At 36.7% G+C, this 19209-nt stretch overlaps 1 protein-coding gene across 3 annotated transcripts in view; it reads left to right on the top strand.

The window, feature by feature from the left end:
- The first annotated feature begins 3582 nt into the window (after positions 1 to 3582).
- Positions 3583 to 19209, top strand: part of hbs1l (HBS1-like translational GTPase) — a 36485-nt gene continuing 20858 nt past the window's right edge. Inside the window, exons 1-5 of one of the 3 annotated variants that reach the window (XM_073822921.1) lie at positions 3583 to 3731; positions 4261 to 4326; positions 5041 to 5181; positions 6929 to 7138; positions 9133 to 10179. In XM_073822921.1, coding sequence (XP_073679022.1) covers positions 3689 to 3731; positions 4261 to 4326; positions 5041 to 5181; positions 6929 to 7138; positions 9133 to 10179 — 1507 coding nt within the window. In that variant the 5' untranslated portion in view covers positions 3583 to 3688. Of the gene's footprint in view, positions 3732 to 4260; positions 4327 to 5040; positions 5182 to 6928; positions 7139 to 9132; positions 11394 to 19209 lie in introns of those variants that run through there. The other 2 variants (XM_073822920.1, XM_073822919.1) reach the window with 2 other exon arrangements.

Genomic DNA, 19209 nt, shown 5'->3' with positions numbered 1-19209 from the left:
ATATTATTATAGCAGTATTATCAATATGATCTCTATTGCAGTTAAGAAATAAAGCATTAATTAATAGCATTGCTCATTTGTAAGCTCCTGTGACATCACTTAGGTTTCTGAGTTAAATGCAGTAACTGGATGATTCATCACACTGTACCACTCTCTCTAACCCTTTTAGTCCCTGCTGAAACGCATGTCTAGAAACATCAAATGCTCAAGAGAATCATTTAATGTGAGTGCATCTGCATGATGATGTTAAAGTGCAGAGTGTTCCATTGCAGCATGTTTGTGACGTCAGAAAATTTGTGAGTCACTCTGGAAACAGACACCACATGAGACTACAGTTGTGAGACTGACCTGTGTTTTTGGCCTAATTATTTAAAATGATGAATGTTATGTCTGTCCCCCTACTTTCCCCCTACCATGATACCCAGCTACCAACACAACCTGTGGGTAACACTTTTTATGAAGATGCAGTGAATGAAACATCCCCCACCGCGCATACATACCACACTGGAGGTGAATCATCGGTCAGTCAAATGTTTATCTCCTGTTTTGTTGTCTACTAGTTGCTAGTTTATTTAGTCAACAATAACAGGAAAACACAAAGTAACTATGCATATATGTCATGCATTGATTGAATCTCTTTTTCCGATAAACTCTAGTGACAATCGGCAACTAGTTTACTTTTTTTCTTTGAAAATTGGTGGTTTATGCCCCACTGATCAGACATTTCCATATACAGTTGAAGTCAAAAGTTTACATACACCTTGCAGAATCTGCAAAATGTTTATTTTACCAAAATAAAAGGGATTGTACAAAATGCATGTTATTTTTTATTTAGTACTGGCCTGAATAAGATATTTTACATAAAAGACGTTTACATATAGTCCACAAGAGAAAATAATTGTTGAATTTATAAAAATTACCCCATTTAAAAGTTTACATACCCTTGACTCTTAATACTGTGTTGTTACCTGAGTGATCCACAAATGTTTTTTTTTTAGTGATAGTTGTTCATAAGTCCCTTGTTTGTCCTGAACAGTTAAACTGCTGATCTTCAGTAAAATCCTTCAGGTCCCACAAATTCTTTGGTTTTTCTGCATTTTAGGGTATTTGAGCCCTTTCCAACAATGACTGTATGATTTTGAGATCCATCTTTTCACACTGAGGACAACTGAGGGACTATTACAGAAGGTTCAATCGCCCACTGATGCGCCAGAAGGCCGGGGGTAAAAACTTTTTCAATGTGAAGATCACTGTAAATTTAACTTATTTTGTCTTCTGGGAAACACGTAAGTATCGTCTGTAGCTTCTAAAGGGCAATACCATATGAAAAAAAAAAGATATTTAGGCAAAATAAGAAAAATGTACACATCCTTATTCTGTTCAAAAGTTTACACCCCCGGCTCTTAATGCATAATTTTTTCTTCTGAAGCATCAGTGAGCATTTGAACCTTCTGTAATAGTTGGATATGAGTGCCTCAGTTGTCTTCAGTGTGAAAAGATGGATCTCAAAATCATACAGTCATTGTTGAAAAGGGTTCAAATACAGAAAAATGCTGAGAAAACACAGATTTTTTTAAATTAAATTGAACTATTATTTTCATTTGTGGACTATATGTAAATATTTTATGTGAAATATCTTATTCAGGTCAGTACTAAATAAAAAATCTCTTATCTTGATAAAATAATTAACATTTTGCAGATTCTGCAAGATGTATGAAAAATTTTGACTTCATCTGTAAATCTCATAGTACAAATGTACAGGTCCTTTTCAAAAAATTAGCATATTGTGATAAAGTTCATTATTTTCTGTAATGGACTGATAAACATTAGACTTTCATATATTTTAGATTCATTACTACACAACTTATTGTTTTAATATTGATGATTTTGGCATACAGCTCATGAAAACCCAAAATTCCTATCTCAAAAAATAGCATATTTCATCCGACCAATAAAAGAAAAGTGTTTTTAATACAAAAAAAGTCAACCTTCAAATAATTATGTTCAGTTATGCACTCAATACTTGGTCGGGAATCCTTTTGCAGAAATGACTGCTTCAATGCGGCGTGGCATGGAGGCAATCAGCCTGTGGCACTGCTGAGGTGTTATGGAGGCCCAGGATGCTTCGATAGCGGCCTTAAGCTCATCCAGAGTGTTGGGTTTTGCGTCTCTCAACTTTCTCTTCACAATATCCCACAGATTCTCTATGGGGTTCAGGTCAGGAGAGTTGGCAGGCCAATTGAGCACAGTAATACCATGGTCAGTAAACCATTTACCAGTGGTTTTGGCACTGTGAGCAGGTGCCAGGTCGTGCTGAAAAATGAAATCTTCATCTCCATAAAGCTTTTCAGCAGATGGAAGCATGAAGTGCTCCAAAATCTCCTGATAGCTAGGTTTAGAGGTGGACCTTTATTTTTTTCTGTTTCAATCACATTTCCATACAAATCCCATTGCATAAATTCATATGATACATTTTTATTTTCTCATGAGATTGGGTTGCTTTCACCCATGCCATGCACTGAAACGTTATTAATGATAATGAAACTTTAATTAATATTAAAATCACCACCCTGTGCAATAGTTGAGATTGCGTTGCTTTTTTTTGCACATGGAAAGAACCCCTCCCACCTATGTCTAGGCAACCCACTCTGTAGGCCTGATATATCTGGGTCACTCTAAGAAAGCATGAAGCATCTGTATATCTGCAGTGCTGAGTGTGTTTTTAAGCTAAATTTAGACATGTACTTAAAGTTTTAAATGTCATGCAGGTGTGAATGAAACCTATTTAGCACAAACAGTATGAGATTAGTGACTGTGGTTAAATCTCTCTCTTTATGTCTCTGTACTTAAGTGCTGTACAGAAAAACTCATTCATACATTACCTCAGCATCCCTGACTTGTAAGATATTCATTGGCCAGAACTAGGCAATATGAACAGGGAACTAAGCTGGTTTTCCTAACAAGTTTTAGGGTCATTGTAAAGTACTAAACCTGAAAGATCAAGATCCTGAAAAATCTGATACAGCAGAGAGGAGGAGGAAGATTGAAGGTGTTTTCCAGGAGTAGGTTTTGCAGCTGCTGAGTCTTGTTTTCCAAGGACAGATAAACCTTACAGGGGATTTTTTTCTCCACTTGGGCAGCTGTATGGAGGTCAAAAGATCTATTAAGCACATGACAACAAGTGAAACATATACACTTTATACCTACCTATATTTGGAAAACCCATTGTCAGTGGTTCCCCAACTGTCAAACTCAATATCTCATAAATTTAGTTTGACAGGCTACACAATGTCATACAATTCAGTGTTTTAATTCAAGTTTGATTTATAAAAGCTATATAATTCACACTGTAAACAGAAAGTCAAAGTAAAGTTAACTAAATAGTTTCTAATACACAAAATGAAAAATACCAAACTTACTATGTTAACTATAATTCGAGTTTTAAAATGGTTGCTTTTACAAAAAGCATAATTGTTTAATCTCGAATCTCCTACGTGAAGTTTTAGAGGCTTTCAAAATCAAAATTTCAAGTCTGCGTGTTTTCTCACTGCGCATGCGCGTCTCTCCTGTTTCTGATGGCCGTCAACATGGCGGCGGTGGAGTGAGACGCATGCCTAAACTTTACACTGATAATTGACTTCTTGCCTCGCGTACTTTGTTTACGTGAAAGAACGCCGTCGAACAAAAAATGTCGCGTCACAGGAATGTCCGAGGTTATAACTACGACGAAGGTATATTGAGGGAATCTGATATTTAACCGCTTTTATGGACAGAGGCCTGTATGAATGCTAGTTAGCTGGTTTATTTATACAGTGTTCAGTGCTGCAGATTATGACAGACTGCTGTCGTGTCACTGTTTCAGATGGTAACAGCTGTGCTGACCTGATAACAAGTTCTGTGATTTTAAACTCGAATTGTATCTAGTAAAAGTAAACACAGCTATCACAAGCATTACATCTTGCTTTTGTATTGTTTTATATTTTGGGAAGCACAAACGAGCTATTCAGCTTATGTAAGACAAAATAACATCTGGTTTCTTTTTCTTCTTAGGATTAATACATTTACTCTATTTCAACCCTGTATTTGTGCCTTTTGACTGTCAGTTTTTGTTAGTAACTCTTGTATTGCTTCTGGTGGCGAGGCTGACTAAGCAAAGCTTTTTTTGGCCCCATCAATGGTTTTCCGTTTGTTGATGCAGCAGGATTGCTTTAACTAACTATGAATATAACTGAATTGTTTTTATTTCTTCCTTGTTCATAGATTTTGAGGATGATGACATGTTTGGGCAGTCAGTGGAGGACGACTACTGCATCTCTCCTGCAACTGGTTTGTGTTTTGTATTAAATAAATGTATAAATCCAGTGTTATAAGAGTGCTGGTGATTTAGATCAGTCATAAAGTTCAATTACAAAATGCTGGAATATATATATTTTAGATTGAAGATTGTTTATTTAATTATCATCTGCATATGTGACCCAGGACCACAAAATCAGTCGTAAGTAGCATGGGTATATTTATAGCGATAGCTAACAATAAATTGTATGGGTCAAAATTATAGATTTTTTTTTGGTTCCATGAAGATATCTTGTAAATTTCCTACCGTAAATATATCAAAACTTAATTTTTGATTAGTAATATGCATTGCTAAGAACTTCATTTCTACAAATTTAATGCAGATTTTCTCAATATTTTGACTTTTTTTGCACCCTCAGAATCCAATAGCTGTATTACATCAATGGAAAGCTTATTTATTGAGTTTTCAGATGATATTATCAATCTCAATTGACCCTTATGACTGGTTTTGTGGTCCAGGGTCCCATATCATTTTGGCCTTATTTGCTTGATTAAGTTGCTTGATAAAAGATTTGATTTGAACCCAGTAACCTATGAAATTTACTGGCTTGTGTGACCCGTTACAATGCCATTTATCAAAACTTTTTTCCCCAAAAATTTAATTCACATGTTGAATCAATAATTGAATAATATTGATGTTAAGTTTTGTCTGTTATGGATATGTTTGTGAATTCATGTTTTCCATAGCTGCGCAGTTTATCTACTCACGTCAAGACTCGAGGCAGGCTCGACATGTAGAGACCCTGGAAGAGGCAGAATATGAGGAGGAGGAAGAGGAGATGCCAACCTCTCCCTCCATCACAAGTACACTAGACCCACTACAGCAAGGTACACACTGACTTCATGGGTTAATATGGTCACCTAGTTAGCTAGCTGGCTAGTAAGGTTATCTTTTTTTTTCAGCTATAATATTTTTAATAGTAGAGCTTTAAAAGGGAGATCAGATGCAAGATGCAGGTGTTTTGTAGTTGTATGTAAAAGTAACATAAGAGTCTTTGTTTTCTCCCAACATCAGAGCCACTGAAGACGCAGTGGATTCGTTTTGTTTTTGATGGTAATGTGCCACCGAATGCACAAAAAATTTAAGAGAGTAGCTCAATATCATTTAAAGAGACATGCACCAAACAGGTCACTGTGAACAGAGCTGTTTTTGACAAGGTAAAAAGGGTGTTGTTTTACATGACCATTAAGGAATTTTAGTATGGAAGTATGCAGACATTTCATGAAGACCCTAAAGAATTATATCAACTTATGGAAAATAGTATCTGGTGTCCCCTTTAAAGGGGATGGATAGAGATTTAACTTCTAAGAGAGCAGACAGTCTTAAAGTTAGGTTTGTTGCTACTATAGACTTTCAGAATGATTTTATAAAAAGTTTAGAGCCATCAAGATAATTGCATGCATGTTTTCTACTGTTTATAATGTTCCTGTTATTATACATAATTTGTTAGTCTGTTTTTGTTGTTGTTGTGGAAACAAAGGTTAAGTAGTTATTTACTTATTTATTTGTGGAGTTTCATGTCCCAGCACTGGGGTTGCACAAATTAGTGTACTCTCAGGGCTGGGATGCGGCAGGAAGGGCATCCGGCGTAAAACGTGCCAAATCGGCTGTGCGGATCATGCCGCTGTGGTGACCCCTGATAAAAAAGGGAACAAGCCGAAAGAGAGAGATTTGTGGAGTTTCTGTCAGATTCCTTTATTGAAATGTTCACTAATGTGTTTGGTAAGAATTGGTGGATTTTATAGGTGGACTAAATCAGTCTAACCAAGTTCCTTAAGACAGGTTAAACAACTAGTTGTTCAGACAACCCAAAAATAGCAGATTTTTAAAACATATGTACACTACCATTCGAGGTCAGTACAATTTTTATGGAAAAAAAAACACTTACTGACACCCAAAACTTTTGAAAGTTAGAGTAGTTTTGCACATTCCTAGATGGCTTTGTGTGCACATAAACAACTGTGTTTTTTTACTGATGTAATGATGTGCCAGTCTAAAATTCAGATTTAGTTTTAACGAATGTTTACATAGTCAAACCAAATATTATTCAGACACCAGATATACTTTTTTGATATTTATTTTTACTAGTGGGTGCAGGACACTATTTATATTAAACACACATTATATGTGACATACTATACCCCAAAATTCTCCATACAGCGGTCTACCAGTAAAATATAGAATATGTTGGCTGCGAAAAATTAATCAGACACTTATAGTGTTTTTCTTTAATAGCTAATGCAATCTTTTTATACTACATACTGAACAAAATTAAGCATTGCCTTTTAATTGGTTGACCTAAATTGGTATTATCTAATTGTGTATTTAATTTTAATAGCTGACAGCTATTCAACCTAATTCATTACATATCTTTCTATCAAAGTTATCTGACCTTATCAAGATGAATTGGTTTCACTCCGAGTTCTTGCCATTTTTTACTATTTTCTAAACTGTGGTAATGTGAGAAATGTTGAAGGTGTCTGAATAAATTTTGGTTTGACTGTATTTCATTAGGGATACTTTGTATCAGTTTGTAATCAGTTCTTATTTTCCTGTTTGTTTGTGTTTGGGCAGGTCGCTTGTACTCCTGTTTGGATCAGATGAGAGCTGTGCTGGGAGATTCAATTCCAGACTCCACACTGACTCAGGCAGCTCTAAAATATGACTGTGACCCTCACAGAGCCCTTGATTTTATCCTAACTGAGGAGAACACCAATACCCACGCCCCTCCAGCCAGAACCAACCCACAGCCTGAGCCTATCACCACAGCTGCACCACAGAAAGGTACACACATACGCCCTTCCACCCAAAACCAATACACATCACCAACAAAAAAACCTACACACCCTTATAGCCATTATAGCCACCAATAATACATCTGTGTTACTTCCACTTAAGAGTATGCCCTATTATGTATTTTAATTTAAAAATGAAAATGAAAACCACTCTAACAAGACCACAAATAGAAAAAAAACACCCAACAAAGTGGGCATGAGGTCTCAGGGGAAAATGCTAAATTCCAGGGTTTTTCCAAAACTGGGGAGAACCTAAAATCTTGGAGGTTTGATTAAATGTGACTAATACAAATATTTATTATTGTTATTATCATAATTAAGTATAAATGAATTGTAATGTTAAAGAAGAAAGCTATTTAATTCTATTATAATTATAAAATGTGACCCTGGACCACAAAACCAGTCTTGAGTAGCACAGGTATATTTGTAGCAATTGCCAAAAATACACTGTATGGGTCAAAATTATCGATTTTTCTTTTATGCCAAAAATCATTAGGATATTAAGTAAAGATCATGTTCCATGAAGATATTTTGTAAATTTCCAACCGCAAATGTATGTGACCCGATCTGGCGAAAGTCGGAAGTCGCGACGTTCTATTTTAAGATACAGTCCGATAATGTGGAAAAATCAATTTTTCCTTTTTTAGCTAATTTAAAAGAACAGACATTCAGAAATAATCTCCCAAAGTTCTGTAGTCCAGATAGATTGAGTAAAGGTATTTAAATTACTATTAAAGTGACTTAGTTTTACTAAATTCGCTGGAAATGAACATTGCTTTTCTCAACTCCTCTCATCACTTCTGAGCATTGGCCTATATTTCGGGTATCCCCTGAAACGTCACTATCTCTGTATAAAACCAATCAAAAAGCTTAGAAATGTACACAAACAGTCACATAAACACTGATCATTTGTCAATGGGAAGCCCCGTTTCGACTGACCGGCATGCGATTGGTCTAGCCATCCCCCAGTTAGATTAGCAGTGCTCTGTGTAAACAAGCTAGTGAGAGTGGCTAAGGCTAGTCAGTGATTTTTTTGGATCTGAAGATGTGTCATCCTCAGATGAAAGCGACAGCGATGTCAAAGGGACATGTTGGGGAAGTTAATAGGGTCATGTCTAACTGAAGCAGCCGTGTTTTCTGCCATCAAATGACAGACACACTTTCTCTCTGTGACTGCGTGTATGCGCAATGTTTTATTCAAATACATACTTTAAAATAATTTGAGCTTCAGTCTGGTTTAATAGCATTTAAATATATAATGCAAATTTCTTTGGTCAAATTAAGCTGTAAAATAAATAGTTTATCCCTTTAAATGCAATGGATTTTGAAAGATATGAACAACAAAAACGGGCAAAAAAACTTTAAAAGTGATTTTCTCAGGTTTTTAATTGGAAAAAGAGAGCAGACGACCATAATTCAAATCTTTAGAACAATTCACAGTATGACTTTGAATAGGATATCATTTTAAAGCTTATGGTTAAAGCAATCCTCTTTCCATTGATACCAAAATGTGACTCACTGTGACTCTTTTTATTTTTATTTTGCCTGATCAGGTCACACATACATATACAAAACCTAATTTTTGATTAGTAATATGCATTGCTAAGAGCTTAATTTGGACAACTTTAAAGGCGATCAGTATGTTGACTTTTTTGCACCCTCATATTCCAGATTTTCAAATAGTTATATCTCGGCCAAATATTGTCACATCCCAACAAAGCATACATCAATGGAAAGCTTATTTTCAATTTACCCTTATGACTGGTTTTGTGGTCCAGCATCATAAATATAAAAATGTAACAGTTTTTCTCTATGCTTTAATTGATAACATTTTTTTAAAATCGCTAATGTCTTTAATTTTAGTGTATAACGTATTGCCTTTTTCTTGCTTTCTCTGTGGTCTCGGCTAACCAATGAAATTTGATCGCCTTCCTCATCCTCTCGGTTGCACTCTCTGGCTTCAATTGGCCCTTGTAAGGTAAGGAGCCTTATTTCCTCACTTACACAATAATACTAAGTCTCTATCAAGTGCACATTCTTGCAAACAAAACAGTGATCAATCTTACAACCTCAGCGATCTGTTAGCCATGCATGACCCAAACAAATCCATACCTGGTGCTCTGAAACCTCCCCCTGGCTTGGGAAAAGACCATTTAAAGGTGGTTTCAACTCAGAATTTGGGTGATCGTGGGCAGTCTACTTTAGGACAAAGTTCACTGGCTCAACTAATAGCTGAGCATGGACAAAAGTCTACAAATGTCCCACCTCTAATTCCCTCCACTGGTCTCTCATTGGATAACACGGTTCCCCTCTCTACCAGTCCTTTTGGTTCTTTTCTTGGTCCTGCTGCTCCACTTGCAGTGCTGTCTCAGGGTCCTAGCATCCCACCTATTTCGGGTTTGTCCATTGGCTCTGGTGCAACTCTCTCCTCTGGTCTCTCTTTGGGCACATCTATCCCAGCTGGTCTGGGTGCGACATCCTCTTCTCTTTTAACCTGCTCTCTCAGTAGTCTAGCACTGCAGGATTCCAAGCCGTCCGCCCCTCTTCCTGTCTCATTAGGTAGTTTGAGCACTGTCCTGCAAAGCAGTGGACCATTGGGAGTACCTGGGCAGGCAAAGACTTCTGGAAGTCTTTCATTGGCTGATCTGATCCAGGAGCATAAGGACAACAGTCCCAAACTCTATGACAGTTTGCCTGGACTCCAAAACGCACATGATTCACATAAAACTTGTCCTCAAATCAATCAGAAGCCTTTCCAAACATCTGCTTTAAATCCTGGCTTTTCAGAAGCACCATCCCTGTCTGACCTGGTGTCCCAACACCAAGTGTCACTTGGCCCACGACTCCCAACATGCACTTTATCGCTCAAGAGCGATATATTGAACAAATCTGCAGCTACTGTTCCAAAGCCCCGACCACTAAGCTTAAATCAGAGTGTTGATCTTAGTGCACTCATGTCCCAAACATCTCCTGATGGTCGCTCGCCAACCTTATCGAGTTTTACCCACATCTCTGCTAGTCAGAAAAAACGTGTGTGTGTTAAACCATCGAATTTTGCACTGGCGATGTGCGTGCCTGTGAGATACGAGAAGAGTCGGCACAATAGAGCGATTCATAGTGCTTTCTTATACAGCAGACAGATGAAGAGAGTGAAAGAACAAGTGCAGTGTCCACCTCTCCATCACATCACCCCGTTTTCTTTTGACACACCCTCTCCGGATGACATAGTCAAAGCGAATCAGAGAAAAGCTTTTACTCGAGACTGACTTTAAAAAAAAAAAACTTTTAAACATCTCCCAAACTGTAGGTGTTTTGCAGCTGAGGTTCATTTGTATTTTTTTACATTTTAAAAAAATTATAATTACCACAGCCACTGTTTTGGCCATATTTCAAAGGCTTTATCGAGAAGATGTCAGACTGAATGGTTAATACTAGTATATATAGAATGAACTGAATAGATTAGTGTTCATAATTTGAGCAAAATGTGAACTTTCAGGTGTTAAAAGTCAGCACTCAGATGGTTTGTACATTTGAGCCCTGAAATTATTTAAAGCACTGAGACTGCTATTTTATCTCATTGCCCATGTAATACTTTATACTTTTGTATTTTCTATTTTTATATTTATTTACAGCTAACCATTGCACTGGAAAGTTAAAAAGGACTTTAATAAGTCTAATAAAAAGGACTGATTTTTTTTTTGTCTGAAACATCACAACCTCAGATAGTAATTTAGTATTGCTTTTAAAGTGTTTCATAATTTTAAATTTTTCAGACTTTTTAAAATGGTTCATGAAGCTGAATGTATATTTTTGTACTTGATTATGTAGTTTTATGACATTTTGACGAATTATGCTAGACAAATTCTAGAGTCGCTCTACATAGCAAAAAAAAAAAAAGAAAATACATGGTAGGAGCAGATACAGTGCAAAAATAAAGAAGAAAAAAAAAAACAACAGATTCTCTCTACAGCTGTTTTGCTGCCTTTTGAAATGAGGCGCAGTGATGGTTTACCACAAACACAGAAAGAGGGAAGACATTTGGGTTTGGGGGACACCTGGAGTTTTTCCTATTCTGTGTTTTGACACCCAGCACTGTAAAAGTGCATTTTAGTTTGACGTTTTCCCCTTTTTTTCATTAAAATTGATTATTTGCTGCCTTTTTAATTTGTTTTAAAGCACTGATGTACATATGTGACTGCTTTGGCTATGACCCTGGCATTTTGTATATATTCTGAAATAAAGATTTTCCCGTTTCATTTTTGAGATTGATGTTTAGGTGTGTGTGAACATGTGGAGGAGGAGGGGAACTTGATGTGTGTGTTGAGGCTGAGCTTGTTTTTTGCTCACCTTAAAGGGCGTGTTAGCTTGTGGTGTTTATCACTTACGTGTGTCTGCTTGACTGCGTGTGTGTGCGCGCGTATGTACATATAAAACAGAGAGTCTTTGTGGCCACATAAAGGTGTTAACACGCCCAGAGCATATTGGAAGAGATTTTGAGAAAGGCTTTGCTTTCAATGTGGTAGACCATCCACCATGGGAGATGATGCACACATGCACAGATCTGAAGTTGGTCTGAAAACCAACACACGCACACACACCCCATGCATGATTAGAGGCTTTATTTCCTTGTTGCACACTGACCTGATCTCTAAAACAAGTTTAATCCTGATAATCACTTGAAAAGAGGGTGTTCATTGGAATTGTTGGTGAATTAGACTTACTTAAGCCTAAGTAAACTAAAAGAATCAATTAAGAGACAACAAGTTTGGAACATTTAATCACTCACAGTTCTTGTTGGGTTTAAATGTTCATGGAGTTAAAATTCACAAACACTATCAGTCAGAAGTTTTTGGACAGCAAGGTTTTTATTGCAAAAGCAGTAATATTTTTACTATTTCAATTATAGAAATGATAAAAATTAATACTTTGATTTAGCGAGGATGCATTAAATTGATCAAAAGAGATTTGATCTAAAGATTTCGATTTCTGATAAATGCTGTTTTTCTTAACTTTCTATTCATCAAAGAAACCTTAAAAAAATGTACTCGGCTGTTTTCAACATTAATAATAACAATAAAAAATTGAGCAGCAAATCAGAATATTAGAATGATTTCTGAAGGATCATGTGACTAGAGTAATGATGCTCAAAAAATTTAGCTTTGAAATTTATTTATATAGTAAAAATACTGAAAAAATCTGTTTTTGCTATACTTTGGATCAAATAAATGCAGGCTTGGTGAGCTGAAGAAACTTATTTAAAAACATTAAAAATCTTACTGTTCAAAAACTGATAGTGTTAAATTACTAGTGCTGCTGTATTTAGAGATTTAAAATCCTAATCGTAAAGATTCTAAAAATTCTGCCATCATTTACTTCTCTGCAGAACACAGTTTTTGTCCATGCAATGAAAGTCAATGGGGTCCAAACACTGACTTTCGTTTTATGGACAAAAGATTATCTTATTTTGTGTCTTACAGGTTTAGAACAACATGAGGGTTGCACACATGAATGGTACCTCCATTTTTACATTTCCGAGAAACCAGACTTATGGTTTTGCATCTGGTCTGGTGGACAATTAAACTGGTGAAAATCCCCTAGACTTAAGTTAAGGTCTAGTGACCAGAATACATGTTAATAGGCTCTTTTGACTTGCAACAGTAAACTGCAACCTTATAACCCTTTTTGAATGTTCGTAGCAACTCCCTGGTTAACACCTGAAAAACTCTAGCACGATAATAGCGCTAGTGTTTTGCATGGGCAAGTGTCCACTGTTTTCAGAAAATGTAAAAAAGCCTTCTTTACTGTTAGGATGCTTTGAGTGCACACACTTTTTCATCTCTCTTTCTCACGTGTTCTTGTTAACTCTCTGTTTGCCGAGGCCAAGCGTGGGTGAAGGCCTGCGTTTGAAAAGCATGGTGCATCTCACCTTTCTCACTTGCTGTCTTTAACTCGTTTTGTAAATTCTATCTCTGCCATCTGACCACCTCAAGTCATCTATCCCTTTTTTCCCCTCTGTTTTCTCTGCCTTCTTTTTGCCACCCACACAGGAAAGAGTGACTGGTTTACAGCTGGCCCTGTTACTGCTCTTTGACGTTTTCTCCCTTTTTTGCACTTTGTGGCTTTTGCAGAAATGGTGATGATATGTCATGGTGCCTGTGCTGCGAGACGTGCAGCACTACATAGATTGGTCAGAGAGCAAGAAACGAGAGAGGTTATTGACCCTATTTGAGACTGTCATTAAAGATCATTTGTAGCTAGTTTTCTCTTTCTCTGTCAGACTGTTTCTTGTTTTCTCATACTTTGCACTCCCCTGTAGCCTGTCAGTAGAACTAGAGATGATTTAACCCAGTTAGACCGAAGACCTGCACAGGCTTCATGTACAGTAATCTATATCTATTTAATTGAGCTAAAAGGAATTATTAGTGGGGTTTGCCAATAACAGATTTGAACAAACCCTAAACACTAGGAATTAAACTTTGGCACACAATTAGCACTGAACAGTTTGTGCTACTAAGATGAATGATACCGCAAATCTTGTAGCTTGTTGCTTGCTTTTCTAAATGGCCTGTTGTTAAGTTTTTTGTTCATTTTTTTTATCATCTGGTGGATGATGAAATAGGTGATACTATCACATCACATAGATGTAAGTAGTAGGAAACAAAGTCAAAATCATTTCCACTGATTTACAGTCTAAAGAAGTTGATGCTAGTTTTCGAAAGTCTGCAGATTTGAGTTGACAGATCAAATCATGTAGTATGTATGTGTGATGGTCACAGGCTCTGGGTTTTTTATTTATTTTTAAGCTTCAGACTGTGGCTACATTTACACTAGTGTGTTTCAGTTTAACACGCATAACTTTTGCTACGGTTATGCTTTTCGTTTAAACTACTTCGGTGAGAACAAAGAATTTGGAAAACGCTGCAGACCCCGTTTTATTTTGAAAACTCCGGGATAGCATTTCAGTGTAAACGGACCAAAATGTAAACTTCTAAAAAGGATAGTGTAACTTCTCACACTCACTCTGCGTATCCTTGATGACTGTGTAAACAACAACATAATGCTCTTTTGTTGTGTCTCATTTCTGAGGCTCATTTAAGAAAAGTGTTTTTACACTCCAAGAAGTAAGTACATTTTATTACAGTTACTTTTCTTAAATTAAAACGTCCTTAATGACGTACTGTATGCTGCCTAAATGGTCATGTGACATGCATTTTCGTTTAGTGTGGACGGAGATCGTTTCTGAAAACCCAACCCATACAGTCTGAGGATATCAAACCTGTTTGATGTTTTGAGCCGGTTTTAAAAAAAAATGAATATTTCACAAAACTACAACAGAAGCAGTTTTTTGCATTTACACTGCACGTCTTAATGCATGATCTTATTCTTTTCACCATATCCTATTTTTTTGGCCCGCCTGTTTACATTCACTTTAGACATGCCTAGAATCCGATATCTGTGTTGACACTAATCTCCAAATTAAAATCATTCCACTGGTTTTCACGACAATGAGCGCAACGACTGACCCTTGAATTCTGGATGGACTTTTTCTTATTCATCTTTTCCAAAGTCAGCAAAAGTATACCCAACAGCAAATAATTAAACAAAGAAAGCGAAAGCGGCTGTTAATGCTGCCTTCATAAGGACAGCGTTAGTTCTTTTTCTGCATCAGTGTTACGGCCATAGATATATATATGTAGATGCCTCATTAGCGACTGTTTCTATGGGCCGTTATACGTAAGCCATCCGCCATAATGCAGCGGTCAACTTTACGTCATTCACCCATAGATCTATGTCATTCACCATAGTAATCAGTGAATATTCGAAATGCCACAGTCCTGCACAGCCGTTGGTCTGCGAACCTATAGTATGGCGAATGACGTCAAGTTGATCGTTTCAATATGGCGGACACATCTACGCGCTTGGAGCAGTCCAATGGGGTATCTACGTATATATATCTATGGTTACGGCTACTGTGGAAAAGACGAATGAGACAGGAGTGGTGGAATCAAGTCGACTCCTTTGACAAAAAGGAATGGGTACATAATTTTTGCGTAAACAAGACTAGCTTCGAGTTTCTATGTACTCACAGTCTCTGTCATAAGACACCCCATTAAGAAAAGCGATCCCAGTGCGCAAATGCGTCACCCTTATGCCATAGGGACCTGCAATCTCTTTCAAGTTTAAAAATGTTGTGCGCATTTTACTTTCACTTTCAAAGTAGCGGCAAATGGCGTACAGCAATTGTTTGTTTTTAGTTTATTTGTATTTTCCCTCTTTTCCTCGCTTTCCTTTTGCTTTTAATGCAATTCAAGCAACAACAAAATACAACGGCAAAATCTCGTAGCCTATGTATAAATCATATAACTTTTGTTAACAAAACATTTGCTATAGGCAGTGCATAATATAAAATAACAAATTACTTTCACAAGGTGTAAATAGGTATACAAAACTAAACACTGGCACCAAATAAGACATAACGAACGTTTATTAGCAAAAGGAATAAAAAAGGTTGGAGGTGGCCTACACCTTGATGTCAAATAAAATAAATAAATTTCAAGTTAAGAACCTTCCAATATCACTTAAACGGCAAACTCAACAGGCTTATTAAAATCCAAAATATTGCCAAACAGGCTCTTTTGCATTTAGTTTCGAAACTAAATCATCTGTCGTCATGTCTTTCTTAGCGCTGTCTTTTTGTCAGTCAGCTCAACTCATTCTCAATTGGGACTGTTTTGAATTGTACTGTCTGTTCTCTAATTGTTCTCTAACTAAACTAAATTATTTTAATTACTATAAAAAAAACAAAAAAACAAAATGATGGTGGCGGGCGGTGCTGCAGGGGGCAGAGAGGAACTTCAGAATGTGATCAGGGAGTTCTACTACCTAGGGTTTCCCTCAGTGTCGTGGAACAACAGTCACGTAACATAATTGACACAGAGAATCGGAAATGCGTGTTTAGATGTAGGTCGGATGTCCAGATATCGGATAAGTATCTGATTTAAAACCACATTTAGAAACGGTTCGGATACAGAAAAATCGGATCTTGTGTGGATTTTTGTCAGATGTGGGCAAAAAATCCGATTTTTTTCTGCCAGTTTAAACGCGGCCTATGATACATGATGATTCTTTTTTGTACTATAACCTCCAAAAAACAACTCATATGTGGCCGCTCACAAGTATGAGGGGCTTTCCTTGCCATTATTGCTTGAATAACCCCTTATTTATACTGCACACATCTGCAGATTTCAGAAGCAGCGCTCCTCGCTGCTTTCTATGTCTCCCTTGATTAAAAAAAATTTCTAGTGTGGTGGCTGCGATATACATAAACCTACCTGCATCAGCCATCATGACTTGTTGCAAGAGGAAAAAAATATGTTTAGTCGCATAACATCAGTTAATGGAAACACCGCCATTTTGCAATAGTTTCTTATCGACATTTATAGAAAATTGCGAAAGTTTTGCACAAATCTGTAATGGAAATGCACCTACTGTCTCTTTCAAGTAAAGTCTGTTCACTCCGTGGCCATATTGCCAATGAGGCAATGCCTCTGGGGAGCTATTTCAATTAGACATCCAAGACCAAGTCCTATCTATATGAATGGGGGAATCGTAAAATCTCAAAAACTGATTGTTGACCGGCCAATGCCCATGTGCAGTCATAAGCGTGAGTCTTTGGTTTCTATTGGAACCAGGGCTTCTAAAGGCCGCCGAAATGGCGCAGTGACTTTACCAATCAGCGACTGACTCTTTTATTTAAAATGCGGGACAAATTACGTCATATTGCACATCGCAGTTTCGCCCATTTATAAACCGAGCTGGGTAGATTATAGGTCTGCTACGATAAATGCGATTCATGAATCGATTCTGAATGCATCGCGGTTCTCTCTGGAATCAATTCTGAGCTTAGTTTTTAACAGCAGATGGCGCACCAATCTAGTTTTTAACCACATACTCAAATGCTCACGAACAAGAGCGCTTGTGCGTTGTGCTTTTATGACGATGCATCGATTTATTTTCTCAGCCCTAGTAGATTACATAAAAATTGTATTCTGTTACTGATTCCAAATTACATGACAAAAATTGTAATTAGTAATGTAATCCTTTAAATTACACATTTTAGGTAATATAATCAGACTACTTTTTGATTACTTTTGACCTAACTTGTTTATCACATTGATTTAAATTCAGAGGACCAATGAACATGCGAATGTGATACTTAATTATTAAAATATTTCAAGAACATATATGTGACCCTGGACCACAAAACCAGTCATAAGGCTAAATTTTACAAAACTGGGATGTATACATCACACGAAAGCTCAATAAATAAGCTTTCTATTGATGTATGGTTTGTTAGGATAGGACAATATTTGGCCGAGATGCATCTGTTTGAAAATCTGGAATCTGAGGGTGCAAAAAAATCAAAATACTGAGAAAATCACCTTTAAAGTTGTCCAAATTAAGTTCTTAACAATGCATGTTACTAATCAAAAGTTACATTTTGATATATTTATAGTAGGAATTTTACAAAAAATCTTCATGGAACATGATCTTTACTTAATATCCTGATGATTTTTGGCATAAAAGAAAATTCAATAATTTTGACCCATACAATGTATTTTTGGCTATTGCTACAAATATACCCCAGGACTTAAGACTGGTTTTGTGGTCCAGGGTCACATATTACGTCATATAGAATCAGATGACAATGTGTTTGAAAGACAAAAGCCGTCCAAAGACAGAAATGCATGTGATAATTCAAATAAAAATCAATTTGTCCATCAGTAGTTGATGCAATGTTGAAACACTTCCTAATCCTGAAAATTTTTTTGTAAAACAGTCAAATATTGTGTGGCGCCACTTCAATAATGACGGATCTTTATGTACATGTCAACAAAACTGGAAGACTTTCTGAATGTATTCAAGCAGTAGGCTATTTTACAAAGGAAAAAGATGCAAAAAAGGGAATTAGGGAGAATCAGTAAATTATGAATCATTTATTAGTATTGTTTGAATAATATGTAGTCATGTAATCCATTAAAAAATAAAATTAAAACCTTTTTTCGGAATCTGATTAAGTAATCCAGATTACATGTAATCAGTTACTATCCAGCTGTTCATAAGTCTTAGAAGTGAACCGTGTCTGTATATCTAGTCTTTGTTACTCTTCTGAATACCCTAGCTATCTGCAATGTGCGCTCAATGCTTAGCTTCACCCTAGCATCATGGTTTTCTTTTTTTTTTTTAATGAGGCCACTCATATTTTCTTCAGAAACTACATGACTAGTTTGCTGCAAGGGGTGTTCTGAATCATATTGATTGCTATGGAGTTGTTTTAAAAGTTGGTTATGAAAGTGTTACTAGGCTGTTGCAGAAGTTCTTACAGGCTTGTTTCAAGTATTATTTTAAAGATGGAGGTGTTGAAGAATGTCCCATTCATAGGCCTTTGTCAACCTTTGCCCTTCCCTGTTTATAAAAAAGATTAGGTAAGACCTGTATGTGCTGCATCTGAGTGCTTCTGTCATGTTCATGTATTGTTTTCAGCAGGTGTGTACCATATGGGCAAGGCTGTATGTGAGAAAATATGTAATAGTGTGTGAGATGTCATTGTGAATTGAGGATATCTGAATGGCAGTAGTGAGGTGAGTGTATGGGGATTCCCCAAAGTTATGGGACAGCAGTGCTGCACTCAAACCCAATAAACATAACTGATATGGAAAAGCAGGGGATGAAAGATAAGCTGGAGAGAAGATAATGTAGGTTGTAAGTGTTTTGGAAAGAAGACCGTTCCTTCTTGGGTTTTTGCACAGGTTTATTGTCCCATTTCTTTCCAGGACTTGAAACACTTGTGCCCCCTACTGGAACAAAAACATGTTCAACGCATTTGACTTTCCAGACGTGTATCATGATGAAATACACAACTTGTTTGTTTTTCCCCTTGCTTTCTGTTACTGTGGTACTACCCCGTTGCTCAATTGAATTAAGGTTATAATGTCTAACAAGTAGAGGTGTGATGGCTAGCGGGAAGTTCACAGGTTTAGAAAGATGGTTAAGAACAGC

This window comes from Garra rufa, chromosome 18 (genome assembly GCF_049309525.1).
Source record: "Garra rufa chromosome 18, GarRuf1.0, whole genome shotgun sequence".
Taxonomy (NCBI): domain Eukaryota; kingdom Metazoa; phylum Chordata; class Actinopteri; order Cypriniformes; family Cyprinidae; genus Garra; species Garra rufa.
This window is presented reverse-complemented; position numbering and strand designations above follow the sequence as displayed.